This window comes from Pseudophryne corroboree, chromosome 5 (genome assembly GCF_028390025.1).
Source record: "Pseudophryne corroboree isolate aPseCor3 chromosome 5, aPseCor3.hap2, whole genome shotgun sequence".
Taxonomy (NCBI): domain Eukaryota; kingdom Metazoa; phylum Chordata; class Amphibia; order Anura; family Myobatrachidae; genus Pseudophryne; species Pseudophryne corroboree.
Window position 1 is genome coordinate 133583550 of NC_086448.1, and position 20198 is coordinate 133603747.

The 20198-nt window shown below is 43.7% G+C and overlaps 1 protein-coding gene across 1 annotated transcript in view; it reads left to right on the forward strand.

Moving 5' to 3' along the window:
• Positions 1–20198, forward strand: part of AHR (aryl hydrocarbon receptor) — a 229663-nt gene that overhangs the window by 181585 nt on the left and 27880 nt on the right. The window contains exons 6-9 of the mRNA XM_063921737.1: positions 3706–3836; positions 10266–10468; positions 10928–11037; positions 13435–13576. Of these exons, the coding sequence (XP_063777807.1) occupies positions 3706–3836; positions 10266–10468; positions 10928–11037; positions 13435–13576 (586 nt within the window). The remainder of the gene's footprint in view (positions 1–3705; positions 3837–10265; positions 10469–10927; positions 11038–13434; positions 13577–20198) is intronic.

Consider the following 20198-nt stretch of genomic DNA (forward strand, 5'->3'; position numbering starts at 1 on the left):
GATGTGAGCATGTAATTGGGATGAAATGGTCACACTTAATATTTAAAGCTGTTCTGAAGATTGGCATATAGGGGTTCCCTAATCAGTATTGTAGAATCCCTCTGCTGCCAAAGATGGACATGTTGGTGTGTGTGGACAGGGAATCCCCAACCCTTACCATACACTTCTATTTCTACTCCCTCTATCCTTAAGTGTAATTGATTTGGTGCCATGTAGACTTTTATCAGTACATGTTTGGTAACAACTCTCTGTTTGTCATTGATTAAATAGATTACAGGCTTTAATGTTCCTTTTAGATATATTAGTCTGGAATTTAGTGTGTATTAAGCTGGATAAATATTTTTGTTAGGTAGCTCTTGCTTACAGTTACTGAATGTCTGTTAGTTATGTGGGGAGCTTGTTTAGGCATTTTTTGGTCATGAAAAATACAAATTGCAGAACAAATTCTGCTTTCACTACAAATGGTACTCTATATTTATTCTATGTAAATGAAGAAAAAGAATATGCTACACATTTTGTTAAGACATGTATACATTATCCATTTTCCAACAAAACTATTTAAGTGGTATATTTTCTATGCTACAGAAGCTTTTAAGTAATTCTACAGATGTTACAATTTTTTTTTAAAAATTAGCGCTTCAAACAATGGTGCAGCTAAAAACACTGGGGTGGTTACCCTCACCCACAAAGGATAGTTCACAAAGTCTAGTATTAGTGATTCTGCGCACCACTGGGGAACATCAAACCAACAACCGTCTCTTTAACAGGCAATGTCTTATCCAATCTCCAGAGAATTTTCACTACTGGATCAAGAAATGTCTCTGTTCCAAACACGTTTTCAATCCTCCTTTCTGGCAGTGTGTCTCACTTTGCACATATGTAGTCCACACTCATCCCAAAAATGAAAGAAAAGATATTATAGAGAAGTACGTTTTAATCCATAAACAATAATTTAAAAACCAGTCAATACACTTGACCACATAAATATCCACCACTAATAATACAGCATTCGTACCAGATTATGTGGGGTGTCAATCGTGCCCACCCTAAAACAGCATACGATATTCCACTACCCTCCCGGGTTAAAATGGGGTACCGGATCAGATGCTGGGCTGGATACTCCTGAGTCCCCTACACGAATACTGGCAGGCAGTCTGATCACCAACGCGTTTCTGCTCCCCTTGGAGCCTTTTTCAAGGTGACACACCTTGAAAAAGGCTCCAAGGGGAGCAGAAACGCGTTGGTGATCAGACTGCCTGCCAGTATTCGTGTAGGGGACTCAGGAGTATCCAGCCCAGCATCTGATCCGGTACCCCATTTTAACCCGGGAGGGTAGTGGAATATCGTATGTTGTTTTAGGGTGGGCAAGATTGACACCCCACATAATCTGGTACGAATGCTGTATTATTTGTGGTGGATATTTATGTTGTGAAGTGTATTGACTGGTTTTTAAATTATTGTTTATGGATTAAAACGTACTTCACTATAATATCCTTTCTTTCATTTTTGGGATGAGTGTGGACTACATATGTGCAAAGTGAGACACACCGCCAGGAAGGAGGATTGAAAACGTGTTTGGAACATAGGCCCTCATTCCGAGTTGTTCGCTCGCAAGCTGCTTTTAGCAGCTTTGCACACGCTAAGCCGCTGCCTACTGGGAGTGAATCTTAGCATAGTAAAATTGCGAACGAAAGATTAGCAGAATTGCGAATAGACACTTCTTAGCAGTTTCTGAGTAGCTCGAGACTTACTCCTACACTGCGATCAGTTCAGTCAGTTTCGTTCCTGGTTTGACGTCACAAACACACCCAGCGTTCGCGCAGACACTCCCCCGTTTCTTCAGACACTCCCGCGTTTTTCCCAGAAACGGCAGCGTTTTTTCACACACACCCATAAAACGGCCAGTTTCCGCCCAGAAACACCCACTTCCTGTCAATCACATTACGATCACCAGAACGAAGAAAAAACCTCGTAATGCCGTGAGTAAAATTCCTAACTGCATAGCAAATTTACTTGTCGCAGTGCGAACATTGCGCATGCGCAATTAGCGGAAAATCGCTGCGATGCGAAGAAAATTACCGAGCGAACAACTCGGAATGACCACCATAGAGACATTTCTTGATCCAGTAGTGAAAATTCTCTGGAGCTTGGATAAGACATTGCCTGTTAAAGAGACGGTTGTTGGTTTGATGTTCCCCAGTGGTGCGCAGAATTCTACAGATGTGTCTGCGCTATATAGCACAAATTATATGATTCCCCCGTGGGTACCGATTTATACTTTTGTATCTTATATGCAATGTACTGTATATGTATACAAAGGTCCTCCACGTACTCGTTACACAAAATTAGTACTTTTGTCACAAAGGAATTAAGCATAATGACACGTGGCACGATGTATCGGAAAACAGTAACTTTAGTCTCAGTCGCACACAGTACATGAAATGCCAGCACCAGTAATCAAGGTACCCGTGCATTGTAGTTAGATTGAGAAAAAGTCTCTGGTGGAACACTTGCCGTGGTTAAGTTTCAAAGTCTATTTGGCACCAAATGCGGCTATTTAGTACAATTTGGGCAAAGCGACATGTGGACACATCTGTACTTTGCTTCAGGACAGATTCACAACTTCTGATCTGGTTGTTAATGATAAATACAAGTAAATTGCGTGCATTGTATCAGACATCTACCAGTTGATGGGGATCAATTCAGGATACCAGCGTTCGGCTTCCCAGCTGTCAGCTGGGGGGAGTAAGTGGGGAGGGTAACCATAGTTACCCACCCCTGTGTGGATTCTCTGCATTGGCATGCTGGTGTGTGTCATATGACCACTGGCATCCCGTCAGTCGGGAATTCATATGTATCCCAGAGTTGATGCAATGATTTATGCTTTAGACGTTAGTATCCTTTATTTATTAGGCTCCTGAGCTTTGTGTACAGTGGTACAGAAGTACAATGGTGTTACCTAAATAGAAAATAAAGCTGTGAAAGTATTTTTATGGGCGCTCGTTTTGTGGTAGTGGCCAGTTGAAATGCTTTTGTGGCAATTTTCATAATAAATTTGAAAAAAAAATCTTGATGCTTCCTTTTAGTTACCCCTTTCACCAATGTAATGCCACTGAGGAGAATGACAGCTATGAAAAAGAAAGGGGTTATAAGGCAACTAGTCCAAAAATAATTACTGCAGTCCTCATGGCTCCCTAACAGTTCAGGTTTTAGGGATATCCATGATTGCGCACAGATGGTTAAATCAAATTGACACAGGTAGCATTTGATCACATGTGCTCAAGCATAGATATCCCTAGCATGTGGACTGTTAAAGGTGCCTTGAGGATGAAATTTGGAAACCTCTTAATTACTTTAAATATCTGCCATAAATATTCAGTTCTCCCGCGAACGGCATAAAATACAAACTGGTGTTATAGGGAAGATGGTGTTAGAAATTAGTGCACGCATAGTGGGATTTCTACATTTCATTTTAATATAATTATTATGTATTATTGTGCACACCTCTTTGTAGATCAGGCAGGTAATGTGATGTTTATGGTGGGACTCTATAAGAAAGGTGCACAGTACCTAAGATGCCTGCTTTAAATTTAAGCCCTTTCAGTTTCATATAGCTGGACAAAATGAATAGTTTGTTTAATTGACATAATCATGTAGTTGCATTAAAACATACAGTGGAATGGAATCTTTATACTTTCCCTACAGATGACAATGACTTCTCAATTATACCATCATGCTACAACCCGGAGCAGCTCCCTCCTGAGAATTCCTCCTTCATGGAAAGAAACTTTGTCTGCAGACTGCGGTGTCTGCTGGATAACTCTTCCGGGTTCTTGGTAAATTGCCCCTTTCTATCAGGCACATAGGCATGTGATGGGGGGTGTTTGCTTAATTTATAGCACCCGTGTAGATGATTTACAGGCATTGTTGTCTACCAAAACTGGTTCAAAGACTGGTGCCTGTTACACAATTTCATACAGTGATATTTATCAATAAAATGGTATCTATTTTAAAGCTTATTTAATAGCATAACCATTACTGATTACTGTGCTTCTATTATAATTAGTCCAGATGAATCAAAAGAAAACAAACATTGGTTGTTATTCTTTACAGCACTTTTTTGTTTTATTTACATTTTTAGACTTTTCTTTATTGCATTTGTTTCCCTTTCTGGAGGTTTTATATAATTGAAAACTGCTTTTGTTTTTCTTCTGTGGAATAACTTATCACAGGGGTAGGCATCCTGTGGCCCTCTAGTTGATGTGGAACTACACATCCCAGATGTGGAACTACACATCCCAGCATACCGTGCCACAGTTTTAGCATGCCATAACAGCAAAACTGCAGCAGGGCATGCTGATATAGACATAGAAACCTAGCAGATGAGAACCACTTGGCCCATCTAGTCGGCACTTTTTTTATCCTTATTGTTACCTCAACCCCTATTAAATTCTTAGTTATTTGTAAGGATTTCCTAATGCCTATCCCAAGCATGTTTCAATTGCTCTCCTGTATTAGTCTCTACCACCTCTGATGGGAGGCTATTCCACTTATCCACTACACTTTCTGTGAAGTCATTTTTCTTAAAATTTCCCCTGAACCTCCCTCCCTCCAGTTTCAGTGCATGTCCTTGTGTTCTGATACTTCTCTTCCTTTGAAGAATGTTTCCCTCCTGGACCTTGTTTAACAACTTGTAACAGTATACCGTATTTGAAAGTTTCTATTGTGTCCCCCCTTTCCCTTCTCTGCTCCAAACTATACATATTAAGATCTTTTAGTCTTTCCTGTTATGTTTTGTGTGATGTAAGCCATGCACCATTATAGTTGCTCTTCTTTGTACAGTCTGTAATCTATTTATATCCTTCTGGAGATATGGGGGTATATGCAATTGCGGTCGAATTCCCGAAAATGTCGAAAAACGGGACATTATCGCCAAAAAAAAATATTCGACAATGCAATACAGTACTTTTCGTCAAAAAAACGGCCATTCCAAATTCGACTTTTTGAAATTCGACATTTGTCAAATTCGACATTTCTGCAATGGTACAAATGCGGCATTTCGACAAAAGTATATTCAATTGAAGATTGTAAATTCGACAACAGTGCTTTTAGACAGTAAATTCGTCATTTTCAATCCGCCACACTTTGCTGGCGGAATCTAATAAAAAAAAATTAAAACATGTTTTTTTTAGTGTTTTTTTTACTGGTAATAGCATATCTATTTATATTAGAAGGGATTAGGTACTTGGTTTGTCTATTTAGGAGGCACAAGTATTATTTATATATTTTTAAAAATATTATTTTTTTTATTTCTTTTTTTAATGGAAAAAATGTAAAAAAAAAAAACGAAAAAAAATTGCGTGGGGTCCCCCCTCCTAAGCATAACCAGCCTCGGGCTCTTTGAGCCGGTCCTGGTTGCCAAAATACGGGGGGAAAAATGACTGGATCCCCCGTATTTTAACAACCAGCACCGGGCTCTGCGCCTGGTCCTGGTGCAAAAAATACGGGGGACAAAAAGAGTAGGGGTCCCTCGTATTTTTTGGACCAGCACCGGGCTCCACTAGCTGGACAGATAATGACACAGCCGGGGGTCACTTTTATACAGCGCCCTGCGGCCGTGGCATTAAATACCCAACTAGTCACCCCTGGCCGGGGTACCCTGGAGGAGTGGGGACCCCTTCAATCAAGGGGTCCCCCAGCCACCCAAGGGCCAGGGGTGAAGCCCGAGGCTGTCCCCCCCCCCCCCCCCCCCATCCAAGGGCTGCGGATGGGGGGCTGATAGCCTTGAGTAAAATGCACGAATATTGGTTTTTCCAGAAGAACTACAAGTCCCAGCAAGCCTCCCCCGCAAGCTGGTACTTGGAGAACCACAAGTACCAGCATGCGGGTGGAAAAACGGGCCCGCTGGTACCTGTAGTTCTACTGGGAAAAAAATACCCAAATAAAAACAGGAGACACACACCGTGAAAGTAAAAGTTTATTTCATACATGCCGACACATACATACTTACCTATGTTGACCCGCCGACTGCCACGTCTCCAATGTCGCCGACGATCCGGGGTACCCGTGAATAAAATTATACTCACCTCAATCCAGTGTCCTGTGATTTGTAATCCACGTACTTGGCAAAACAAAAAAAAGAATACCCGGACCACACGGATTGAAAGGGGTCCAATGTTTACACATGGGACCCCTTTCCACGAATGCAGAGACCCTCCATGACTCCTGTCACAGAAAGGTCCCTTCAGCCAATCAGTAAGCGCCACTTCGTGGCACTCTCCTGATTGGCTTTGCGCGTCTGAGCTGGCAGACAGCGCATCGCACAGCTCCCTCCATTAGTTTCAATGGTGGGAACTTTGCGGTCAGCGGTGGGGTTACCCGCGGTCAGCCGCTGACCGCGGGTGACCTCACAGCTGACCGCAAAGTTCCCACCATTGAAGATAATGGAGGGGGCTGTGCGATGCACGTCTGACAGCTCCGACGCGCATACAGCCAATCAAGAGAGTGCCACGAAGTGGCGCTTCCTGATTGGCTGAAGGGACCTTTCTGTGACAGGAGTCACGGGGGGTCTCTGCATTCGGGGAAAGGGGTCCCATGTGTAAACATTGGACCCCTTTCAGTCCGTGTGGTCCGGGTATTCTTTTTTTTGTTTTGCCAAGTACGTGGATTACAAATCACAGGACACTGGATTGAGGCGAGTATAATTTTATTCACGGGTCCCCCGGATCGTCGGCGACATTGGAGACGTGGCAGTCGGCGGGTCAACATAGGTAAGTATGTATGTTGCGGCATGTATGAAATAAACTTTTACTTTCACGGTGTGTGTCTCCTGTTTTTATTTGGGTATTTTTTTTCCAGTAGAACTACAGGTACCAGCGGGCCCGTTTTTCCACCCGCATGCTGGTACTTGTGGTTCTCCAAGTACCAGCTTGCGGGGGAGGCTTGCTGGGACTTGTAGTTCTTCTGGAAAAACCAATATTCGGGTATTTTACTCAAGGCTATCAGCCCCCCATCCGCAGCCCTTGGATGGGGGGGACAGCCTTGGGCTTCACTCCTGGCCCTTGGGTGGCTGGGGGGGACCCTTGATGGAGGGGGTCCCCACTCCTCCAGGGTACCCCGGCCAGGGGTGACTAGTTGGGTATTTAATGCCACGGCCGCAGGGCGCTGTATAAAAGTGACCCCCGGCTGTGGCATTATCTGTCCAGCTAGTGGAGCCCGGTGCTGGTCCAAAAAATACGGGGGACCCCTACTCTTTTTGTCCCCCATATTTTTTGCACCAGGACCAGGCGCAGAGCCCGGTGCTGGTTGTTAAAATACGGGGGATCCCCTGTCATTTTTTTCCCCGTATTTTGGCAACCAGGACCGGCTCAAAGAGCCCGAGGCTGGTTATGCTTAGGAGGGGGGACCCCACGCAACTTTTTTGGTTTTTTTTTCCCCCCTTTTTTCCCGTTTTTTTTTACATTTTTAAAAATCTAATCAAAATCCGTCAAATCGGCCGTTTTTCGACAGCGGGACTGGCGAATTTGTTTCTTATTGAATATGTCAAATTCCGGCACCCACCTGCTGGAATTCGACGGTCGAATTAAAAAACGGGCGAAAAATTGACGCAATTCGGCCGGAATTGCATATACCCCATGGCCTCCATAACTGAACACTGTATTCTAGATGAGGCCATACCAATGACCTACCTATACAGTAGCATTATTACTCAATTTTTTCTGCTACTTATTCCTCCCCCTGTGCAATGAAGCATCTTACTTGCCTTTCTTATTGCTTTGTTACATTGCTTACCTGCCTTAAAGTCATCTGAAATGGTGGCTCCTAAATTCCTTTCCTCTTCCGTAGTTTTCAATTATAGTGCCACTAATACTATATTTCGCCTTTAGATTGTTGAGACTCCAGTGAATGATTTTGCTTTTTTTTTTAGCATTAACCTGTAGTTGCCATGCTCTTGACCATTCCTCTAGTCTACCTAGATCAGCAGTTATTTGTTTTACCCCTCCTGGTTTGTCTACCCTCTTGCATATTTTGTGTCATCTGCAAAAAGGCATACTTGCCCTTCAGTACCATTTGCAATGTCACTAATAAAGCTATTAAAGAGCACTGGTCCAAGTACATATCCCTGGGGTACTCCACTAGTAACCTTTCCCTCCTGTGAATGTACACCATTTACTAAACCCTCTGTTTCCTATTCTGCAACCTTCTCATTTCCAACAATAATAAGGGGGTATACAATTGTCCGTGAATAGTTTCCATGGGTGAAAAAGGGCGCTAGCCTCTGGCTTTAACGTCCATGGCTATTCAATTGACTCCCTTTTTCACTTGACAGCCTTGTTGACACCCATTAAATTAGCCTATTAATGGGAATTAACACATATTAACACACAGGCTTAGTGAAAACTTCACGGAATGTTGCGGCACCTGTTAACCTGTTAGTTATCAGGATTTTTTTTTTAATCACTGAGGCTGGTAAAAAAAAAAAAATCCTCATTAACTCTTGGCTTCTGGGCTAATTGAATAGCCCTGGGAGATAAATTAGTTTGCTAATTAAATTCCCCCCTTACAATTCAATCCCAAGCTTTCAAGTTTTTTTTTTTTAACAGTCTGCGATGTGGGACAGTGACAAAAGCCTTACTAAAGTCTAGATAAGCTACATTTACGGTTCCCTATGGGTCTATTACAATAGTCTCCCAGTCAAAAAAGTCAATAATATTTGTTTGACATGATCTCCATGATCTCAAAGCGCAACGGAATTTGCTGCGCTATATAAGAAACTGTTAATAAATAAATTTCCCCCCAGTAAATCCATGCAGTTTGGGATCCTGTAAATTGCTGGATTTGAGTTATTCTACAACTCTTTCTTTTAGGAGTGCTTCAAGCAATTTCCAACTTACTGATGTAAGGCTTAATGGTTGGTAGTTGCTTGCCTCTTCCTTGCTTCCACTTTTGTGTGGTGAAACTACATTCGCTCTTTTCCAGTCCTCTGGAATTATTCCTGTAGTTAGCTGGTGGAATAATTTAGTTAATGGTGTTACCAGCACCCCTTTACTCTCTTTTAGTATCCTATCTGGGCTATAGATTTATCCACTGTCAGTTCTGACAGTTCTGTTAGCACCTTCTCATGTACCTCATTTTTATGAATGGTCTTGCAACTTAACTGTGGCCCCTTCCCCTTTCTTTCAGTAGTGAATATTGATCAAAAATAATTAAGATAATGTGCTATGACATTGTCTCCTCAACATCCACACTGTCTTTAGTCTAATTATTCCTGCTTTTTTATTCTCCTTTCACTTATAGTATATAACTAAAAAATAGTTTTTGACTCCCTTTACCTACTCACTGGGCCATTTTCTCCTCAGCTTGTGCCTTTGCACTTCTGATTACCTTCTTAGCTTCTTTCTGTCTAAGCAAGATACACCGCTTTGTCATTATTCTGTGTCTGCTCATATTTCCTAAAGGCCATCTTTCTTGCTTTCACAAGACTTGCTGCTAATTTCGCAGATAACGTTGGCTCCTTTTCTTTGTGTGTTTCCTAACTCTTTTGATACAAAGGTTTGTTGCCTATTGTATTGCACATTTTAATTTTTCCCACCTCCTGCACTCCTTTCAAATTCCTCTATTCGACCAAAGAATCACTTACACATTTTTCCATCCCTACAAAGTCATCTTTCCTAAAATCTAATACTGTACCTTTGCTTTTGTGTGGCATGAGTCGGTCTCTGTCTTTTTCTAAGCCATACTACATCATGGTCACTGGATCAGAGGTTTTCACCCACACTTACTTCAGATATTTTGTCACCATATGTAAGTATTAAGTATAATATTGCATCTTTACAAGTGGGATGTGTAGTTCCGCAGCATCTGAAGCACCACAGGTTGCCTAGCCCTGGCTTAACAAACACTTTTAATAGCACACAGTTTTGTCATTAGTTAGGATTTGTGCTTTTTTAAACACATCCAATTTTGTACTTATATTTTAAGAGGAATAATCTGTACAATTTGGATTATCTGGCATTTTATATATATATATATATATATATATATATATAATGCCAGATAATCCAAATTGTTCAGGTTATTCCTCTAAAAATATAAGTATAAAATATACATATGTGTGTGTGTATAATTTTTTCATTTCTTATGTATGCTTTTTTTTTTTTCTATTCAAGTTTTTTGGACAGGAAATGGGTTAAATAGAATTATTGTTCGTGAACCTCACAGTGTTTCTTTTAATAGTGAGTATGTTCTCATACATTGTGCTTCAGGCTATGAATTTTCAAGGACGTCTAAAGTTTCTTCATGGACAGAACAAGAAAGGGAAAGATGGATCGCTAATTCCCCCACAGCTTGCGCTCTTCGCGCTGGCTACTCCGCTGCAGTCTCCTTCCATCCTGGAGATCCGAACCAAAAACTTCATCTTCAGAACAAAGCACAAGCTAGACTTCACCCCAATTGGGTGTGACACAAAGTAAGAGCCAAATAAGCATTCTGTTCTCTTCTTTTTTTTTTTTCAATGTAATTTCTGATATTTAAAGAAATTAGAATGAATAAAAAAAAAATAGGGTCTTTGTTACCATTGTAATTCTGGATACTAAAGGTGGAGCTGCAATAGAAGCAGGGAGAGCAGCTACTAAAGGGGCCCGCAGCTGGAGGGGCTGTTTCCCTGTCATAACAATATTGTATAAGTGTTTTTTGATTCCCGCTTGGGCAGTACTACTATCTAGGCTCCCTCTGCATTTGCTGTAGGATTGTCTCTTTTCAGTTGCATCCTTAGAATAACTTTATCAGTTTTGCACACTTTTCACTCCAAGACTCCCCCTCGCATATTCTAGAGCGTTTGCTAGTGCACACTAATGTATTTTGTTTGATTTATTTGGATAAAGAAAAGGGAAATAATATTTTTGTTTGTGCGTTCATTTCTCTGCAGAGGAAGTATTGTGCTGGGGTACACTGAAGCTGAGTTGTGTGTCAGAGGAACCGGCTATCAGTTCATTCATGCTGCAGATATGATGTATTGTGCAGACAATCACATCCGAAGTGAGTGCTTTTATATATTTGTGAATATTATTCGTGTCTGTGTATGTCGAGACCCTGGTGAGTTCACCCACTTTTGGCCTAGGTCTTAAAAGCAGTTTTATTGGGTTGTGTATCTCCAAACACAGATCACTTTGTAGTGCGGTGATCTCCTCCAATCTCCTAATGCTGCAATTTAGTCACCTGACATGAACTTCAGACGATTAATCTCCTCTATAAGGTTTAACAGGTTGAGCCATTAATCGCTCATTCAAGAGATCTTAGGTGAGTCTGTGCAGGAAAATGCTCATTAAAAAAGGGATCACAACAAGTTTGTTTGTTGTGTGTGATTGTTTTGTTTTTATATTCCGTGAACACATTTTTGAAATGAATCCGATGAAATCATGTAAAGTCACTTCATGCAACAGTGGGATTAGGAACAAGGTTTAAAGGTTCACTCCGCTAAATATAATAACGCATTATCTACATATTCGTTAAAGCATTTGACTGTGAACCACTCACTGCAGCAGGGGCTGATAAAGTGCAGTGACAGGTGGATCGATCCACTCCCTATGCTGTTCCTGTTTGCAAGTGGTTTTCATATACAGTGACTGGCATCAACTAAATGTAGGTTACTTCCTCTGTGCAGTGTTAATAGCTGATCAAAAGCAACAAGAGCCTGTAAAGAAATGTAGCTATTCAAGTCCATATAAATTATCATGCCACAGGTAGAAGAAAGAGACAAAACTAACATAAAAAACAAACAATAATTCTAGAGAGAATGCCACGACGAGTGCAATTGTCAGTGCAGTTAAACCTTTTTATATCTGAAACGCTACATCAAGCTGTATCTTTCCCTGGTGACAGCTAGTGCTAAGCAATCGTCAGTGCTCTAGAGTACTTGCACACACTACAGGTCACTTGTTGCAGAGAACTGCACCATTAGATTCATCATAAGATTTAGTGAAGGCGCAAGGTTCCCTCAAAGCCTTGCGTGATGCGCGGCGGCTCATATTGCGGGGAATTAAGGAAATATAAACCTCCATTCATTTTTGCTTGCATCTGAATGGGGTGAGAATTCCTTCACCGATAACCTGCATTATAGTAGTGCGCAAGGTTCCATCTGAACCTTACAACTAATTGAATATCCCCCTTGTTGTAGACACTCCGCTGCCCGTAGTTCACAGATCTGCTTGACAATTAATGGAACATGCATGTGAGCGGAGGAGAATACGGAGGAGAAAGTACATTTTCACTATTAAGTGAGCCTTTTCTATATCATACTGAAATCCATTTTACAGGATACTTCGCTTTTTAAGCACTTAACTGACGATTTTCTCCCCATAAACCGCTCAGAAATTGTCATTTGTAGTTATTTATAAAGTTTAGAAAGTATTTTTAATGAAATATTGAAATATTTTATTAAAAAATATATATATCTAGGGGGTGTTTTGCACCTCCCATTGGCAGTAGACCCTCCACTGGACTGAAATTCTAATAGTAGCCGCCGCAGCGCTTTAGTAGCAAAAAAAGTTTTCTAAACCCCGAGCCCAATACCCTGTGACCAGGGTGTTTTTTTCATTATTATTTTACCCCCCCCTCCAGAATTGGTGAAATATTTATCTTCACCCACCCCCACTGGTTATATTTCCCCTCATTAGGGTTATCCCCCACTCCCATGGGTATATGCTGCTTCCCCATGCAGATGGCAGTGGAGAGTGTGCAGGGCAGTGCTGCCCCCTGCAGCTGATCTCTGCACATGCACTGGTAGAGGAAGGATATTCCCCTCTCCCACACTGTGCTTCTTCGGAGCATGTGCTCCAGAATGCCGGCTGTACATCATTCCGGTGTGCAATTTTGGCAGTGATGTTGGCGGGCAGAGACCTCCATGTTACTGCCGATTCCGGGAACATGGAGGAGGCAGGGGGCTGAGGAGGCAAGGGGGTATCATATGCGACCATGCCAGTTAAGTGGTTAAAATGGTAAAATGACAGAAACCATCTAATATGACAGTAGTTTAATGCCAACCTAACCTCTCATTTAACATGATAAATCTACTGTACTTCCCTAAGACAGCTTTTACAAAATGTGAGGGTTATTCAACGGTCTCGATAGCCAATGATGCAGCCGGTTCTGCAGAAAAAGCCATGAAAGGGACAATTACTAGGTGTTGATATAATAACGAAGACCTTTATGGGAGTGGAATTGTGAAGTGAGCTCATAAAGATAATACAGACTTATTATTTGTTGTCCTGAAAAACTAAACAAATTAGTTAGGAGGAAGTGACTACAATAAACTGTTCCTAGTGGGAACATTATCCTCTTTATGAACATGGCCTAAAAAAAATTATCTTAAATGTGCAACTACTGATATAACTTTTGTATTCCTGCTTAACTTACACTTCTTTTTTTAAAATCTAGTGATCAAGACTGGGGAGAGTGGCATGACTGTATTCAGACTTCTTACTAAAGAGAGTGGATGGGCTTGGGTCCAAGCAAACGCGCGTCTTGTTTACAAAAATGGAAGACCAGATTACATCATCGCAACCCAAAGACCTCTTTCGTGAGTATTCTTGTTAGAGACACCTGAACCTTTATACTGGTGGCATTCTATGCCAATGATAGTCTCTACTGCTTTACAAGCGGATGTTCGGTCTAGAAGCATGCCCATGGAGGATGTCACACTTAGGGGTTCATTTACTAAAGATAGATATCCATCAGTTTTTATTGAACTGAATCTGTGTTGGGTTTCAGGGGCTATAACTCCCCTATCTAACAGACATTTTTTATATTAATTTTTAAATGTTCGTAAATGTGTGTTTTAGCCCCTGAAACGCAATATCAATTTAGATCAGTTTCCATCGATTTTCAATAGATAAAAATTGATGGAAATCAACCTTTAGTAATTAAACTCTCACTGTTTGTTACTGCTAATGCTTTCATAGGGAAATGTATCAAGCCTTAAAGAGTGATCACGTGGAGAAATTTCCCAAAGCAAAAAAACTGCTTCTGATTGTCATTTATCAAGCACGGTGGGCACCCTGGAGAAGTGATAAAGCAGTAATAAGTGCAAGGTGAAAAAGCACCAGCCAATTAGCTCCAATATATAAATTAACAGTTAGGAGCTGATTGGCTGGTGCGTTATCACCTTGCACTTATCACTTCTCCAGGTTTAATACATCTGCCTCAGTCTTTGAAATTACAGAATCTGATTGGTTGGTTTGGGAAACGTCTCTACTTTATCACTCATCAAGGCTTGCTACATCTTCCCCCAGTTACTATAACCTAAATATGCTAATCTAGAGTTACAAGTGCCACACCTTTCCTTCCAGTTGCCTTTTATAAGAATTAAGTAATGTGAAATATTGATATTTAGCCACATTTCGGAACAGTTTAGACATCTTGTATTAAAACAGGTGCAGCATTATTGACCACCAGGCGGGATGCCGGCAGTCACAATGCCGACGCCATCATCCCAATTTGTGAAATCCCGACAGGGGTGAGGTGAGTATGTTCCCCTCTCTCCCGCAGCCTAACCCTAATCTCCACACTCTGGTGCCTAAACCTAACCCCCCCCCCCCCCCCTTTCCCGCAGCATAACCCTATTAGTGCCTACACCAAACCTCCCCCCGGTGGTACCTAACCCCTCTCTCAGCAGCCTTAACCTAGCACCTCCCGGGGTGCCTACGCCTGACACCCTCTCCCCCCAGCCTTAACCCTAACCTAGCCACAATACTCAAGGTCCATACACACGGAGCGATATAGCTGAGCAATTTTGACTATATAGTCAAAATCGCTCAGAAAGTTAGTGCATATCGCTCTGTGTGTACACAGCCAACGATAGCGATGCGCGTCCCCGCCAGGTCGCTATCGCTGCTAGAAATAGACTGTGCAGGCAAGTAAATTTTGGCTAGGTCGCTGGAAAAGAAAAAGCATCCCCTTGCTTAAATGAGTTAGCCAAAATTGCCCATAGCCAAAATCGCCGGTAAAGTTAGTCAAAGGGGTGTATTCAATAACTGTCGGAAGCTGCCGTCTTGTCGGAAAGACAGCAGCTTCCGACAGAAATAGGTCCGAAGGGGTTCCGACCTATTCAATAGGGGCTGATTTTTTCCGATAAGTCGGGAATTTCCGACTCGTTGAAAACACGTGGATTGGCGGAATAGCCGCCGATCCACGTGCTTCTGTCGGAAATGGGTCCAAATCCGAAAGGTTTTGGCCCCCTTTTCCGACAAACTCAATCTGACTTGAAAACAAGTCGGATTGAGGTGAGGAGACAAGCAGTGCTGCGGGCGGCTGGGGGAGCTGAGATCGACGGCTGGCGGGGGGAGCTGGCTGCGGGGAGACATGTTTGCAGCGGCGGGGGGTGGCGCTGCAGGGAGAGAGGTGCCTGGCCTTCCCCCGGCCAGGCACCGCTCTCCCTGAATCACCTTCCCCCGCTGCCGCAGACATGTCCCTCCGCAGCCTTCTCCTCCCGCAGATCTCTGCTCCCCCCGCTGCCCAGCTCACCCCCGCCGCCATCTGCAGCCGCTGACAGCGGCAGGAGAGGACCCTGTGTACGACCATTGAATAGGGGTTGTCTGATCCATTCCGACAACTGCATGTCGGAATGGATTCGACTCTTATTGAATATACCCCAAAATCTCCTACTGCCAGTTCAAGGGAAAACACTCAGTAAAAATTTCTCCGTGTGTATGCACCTTTACAGTCACGAAGGGATTCCGGCGTCTGTCTTCTGATCCTGTTGAGATTCCAGCGTCGGCATTCTGACAGGTGTTTCGGCTGCTGGGATCCCGACAGCCGGCATCTTTAACTGCATCCCATTAAAACAAATATTCTGTACAAACGTATGATGCAGAATTTACAATTTTAGCATCTCTTATCACTTCATGCTGTCGGTAGTTGGTTAAGAACTGTATCTTGCTTATGATGGGAATGCTCGTGGATAATACCCCATCACATTTTGCTGTATAACAATGCTTTGTTTAAAAATTCAGGTAAAAAAAAAAAAAAAAGATTCCTATATAAAGATTTTAGTGAGTGATTCTCACTGAACTTTAGTTTCTTGGCGAAGCGCAGATCACAAAACTTCCTCGTTGTGTTTTTTACTTGTATTAAAGGAGAAATTCCACAAACATGTATGTGCCCTGCCCTGTTTTTGTTTTGACCGCTCGCAGCTGTGGCAGAGTGACTGGCAGCGGGAGCATGTGTACTCAAGCTACATGTTGTGCTGGGAGTTGCCGTACACAACGCAGCATCAATAGAGGGGGACACATCTGTAGGTTGGGGTGGGAAGATGTTTTTATTATGCCGCACGTTTTGTTAATTATTTTAGCATGAACCAAATAGTAATATTTCCCGGAGGTTCTCCTCTATTTCATTGTTCTGTGGGGAACATTTGCATTATTATTTTATTTGAAGTCTCCTATATTTATTATGTATCAACTAATACGGAGCCCTGTACATTGGGCCTAATTCAGACCTGATCGCAGCAGCAAATGTGTTAGCAGTTGGGCAAAACCATGTGCACTGCAGGTGTGGCAGATGTAACATGTGCAGAGAGAGCTAGATTTGGGTGTGGTGTGTTCAAACTGAAATCTAATTTGCAGTGTAAAAATAAAGCAGCCAGTATTTAACCTGCACAGAAACAAAATAACCCACCCAAATCAAACTCTCTGCAAATGTTATATCTGCCCCCCCTGCAGTGCACATGGTTTTATCCATCAGCTAACAGATTTGCTGCTGTGATCAGGTCTGAATTAGGCCCAATATTAAAAGTAATGTACAATCATATAATACTGCAGATGGCCTTACCCAAATTAATACCCCTTTTACATCGCCAGTATATAACACGGGTTATTGCACATGAAGCTGCATAACCCGTGTTGCTGCTCGGTTTAAAAGGGCAGAGTTGGAATAATCCGGGTCGAGTGACCCGGCATTCCAACTCGGGTAGTTTGCAGGGTTGAACACGTGTTCAGCCCGGCAAACTGTGCAGTGTAAACGGGAGCCGGATCGCATGACCCGGCTTCCCGTTTACAGTGAATGGATGGGTGGCGCTTGGAGATCATGTGATCTCTCAGTGCCGCCCCCGCCGCGTCACAGGCAGCGTCACCAATCCGGCAATATGCCGGGTTACGGACTGCGGTAATAAGGGTGCCGATGCGGGTCGCAGCCGGGTAGCACCCGTGTCAGGCTCCCGGCTGCGACCCGCGATATTGGTGTAAAAACAGTATAACTTAGAATGAAGAAGTGTGAAGCACACTAAATAAGGTATGAGGAATAACAGTTGTAGCTTCCTGTGGAGAAAGTGCGGGCAGGGTCGTTTTATCAAATAGGCTGACGAGGGTAAAGCCTAGGGGCCCATCTATTTTAATTGCTTAGGCACTGTTACCATATGGCAATACAAAAAGAAAAAGAAAATAATCTATTTGGCTTCTTAATGTTCCCAGGCAAGTCTCTTAGTCTAATCCAGTCATCTTCTTTGTGATTATGGGGTATATTCAATAAGAGCCGTATCCATTACAACATGCATTATTCGGAATGGATCCGACTACCCCTATTTAATAGAATGGCCAAATCTGACTGTCGGATTTGGCCGGTGTCCGTGCAGCTGTCAGCAACTCCCATGTGTGAGAACACAGGGAGCAGCTGGAGCCGCACATCACAGCCGTGTAGCCCAGTGCAGCGCTGCAGGGAGAGAGGTGCCTGGTCCGGGGACGGGCCAGCAAGGTATCTCTCATCCCTGCTCCCCGTAGCCTGCCGCAGCGCTCCCCCGTCTCCTCACCTCAATCTGACTTTTTTTTTAAAGTCGGATTGAGATTGTTCGAAAGGGGTCCAAAACTTTTTTGTATTTAGCCCCGTTTCCGTCAGAAGCATGCAGATCGGCGGCTATTCCGCCGATCCACGTGTTTTCCGACAAATCGGGAATTCACAACTTGTCGGAAAAAAACTGCACTTTCTCTGACGTCCTAGTGGATCCTGGGAACTCCGTAAGGACCATGGGAATAGACGGGCTCCGCAGGAGACTGGGCACTCTAAAAGAAAGATTAGGTACTATCTGGTGTGCACTGGCTCCTCCCTCTATGCCCCTCCTCCAGACCTCAGTTAGATTCTGTGCCCGGCCAGAGCTGGGTGCTCCTAGTGGGCTCTCCTGAGCTTGCTAGAAAAGAAAGTATTTATTAGGTTTTTTATTTTCAGTGAGCTTCTGCTGGCAACAGACTCACTGCTACGTGGGACTGAGGGGAGAGAAGCAAACCTACCTGCTTGCAGCTAGCTTGTGCTTCTTAGGCTACTGGACACCATTAGCTCCAGAGGGTTCGAACACAGGACCTGATCTCGATCGTCCGTTCCCGGAGCCGCGCCGCCGTCCCCCTTGCAGAGCCAGAAGAGTGAAGACGACGAAATCGGCGGCAGAAGACTCCTGTCTTCATTTAAGGTAGCGCACAGCACCGCAGCTGTGCGCCATTGCTCCCAGCACACTTTCACATTCCGGTCACTGTAGGGTGCAGGGCGCTGGGGGGGGCGCCCTGGGCAGCAATTAAAATACCTTTTGGCATTAAAAATACATATATACAGTCTGGCACTGTATAGATGTAAAAACCCCGCCATTAACTTTACACAAAAAGCGGGACAGAAGCCCGCCACTGAGGGGGCGGGGCCTTCTTCCTCAGCACACCAGTGCCATTTTCCCTTCACAGCTCCGCTGGAAGCAGCTCCCCAGGCTCTCCCCTGCAGTATCCAGGTACAAGAAGGGTGAAAAAGAGAGGGGGGGCACATAAATTTAGGCGCAAATAATACATGTAAGGCAGCTATTGGGAAATCACTTATTATAAGTGAAAATCCCTGTGTTATATAGCGCTGTGGTGTGTGCTGGCATACTCTCTCTCTGTCTCCCCAAAGGACTTTGTGGGGTCCTGTCCTCAGTCTGAGCATTCCCTGTGTGTGTGCGGTGTGTCGGTACGGCTGTGTCGACATGTTTGATGAGGAGGGTTACGTGGAGGCGGAGCAAGGGTAGATAAGTGTGGTGTCGCCCCCGTCGGGGCCGACACCTGATTGGATGGATATGTGGAAGGTCTTAAACGACAATGTCAGCTCCTTACATAAAAGGTTTGATGACGCTGCAGCCTTGGGACAGCCGGGGTCTCAGCCCGCGCCTGCCCAGGCGACTCAGAAGCCGTCAGGGGCTCATAAACGCCCTCTATCTCCGATGGTGGACACAGATGTCGACACGGAGTCCGACTCCAGTGTTGACGATGATGATACACATTTACAGTCTAAAAAGGCCATCCGATGCATGATTACTGCAATGAAAGATGTATTACACATTTCTGACGTTAACCCGGTTACTACCAAGAGGGTTTATATGTTTGGGGAGAAAAAGCAGCCAGTGACTTTTCCCCCATCTGATGAATTAAATGAATTGTGTGAAGAAGCGTGGAGTTCCCCTGATAAGAAACTAGTGATTTCTAAGAGGTTACTGATGGCGTACCCTTTCCCGCCAACGGACAGGTTACGTTGGGAAACATCCCCTAGGGTGGACAAGGCGCTCACACGCTTATCTAAAAGGGTGGCCCTCCCGTCTCAGGAGACGGCCGCCCTAAAGGAGCCTGCGGATAGAAAGCAGGAAGCTATCCTGAAGTCTGTATATACACACTCTGGTACTCTACTGAGACCTGCTATTGCTTCAGCCTGGATGTGTAGTGCTGCAGCTGCATGGACTGATACTCTGTCAGACAACATTGATTCCCTCGACAGGGATACTATTTTGCTAACCCTAGAACATATAAAAGACGTCGTCTTATATATGCGGGATGCCCAGAGGGACATTTGCCTACTGGGCTCTAGAATTAATGCAATGTCCATTTCTGCCAGGAGGGTCTTATGGACTCGGCAATAGACAGGGGATGCTGATTCTAAAAAACACATGGAGGTTTTGCCTTATAAGGGTGAGGAATTGTTTGGGGACGGTCTCTCGGACCTCGTATCCACAGCGACAGCTGGAAAGTCGACTTTTTTACCTCAGGTTTCCTCACAGCCTAAGAAAGCACCGTATTACCAAATGCAGTCCTTTCGGTCTCAGAAAAGCAAGCAGGTCAGAGGCGCATCCTTTCTGGCCAGAGGCAATGGTAGAGGAAAGAAGCTGCACCAGGCAGCCAGTTCCCAGGAACAAAAATCCTCCCCTGCTT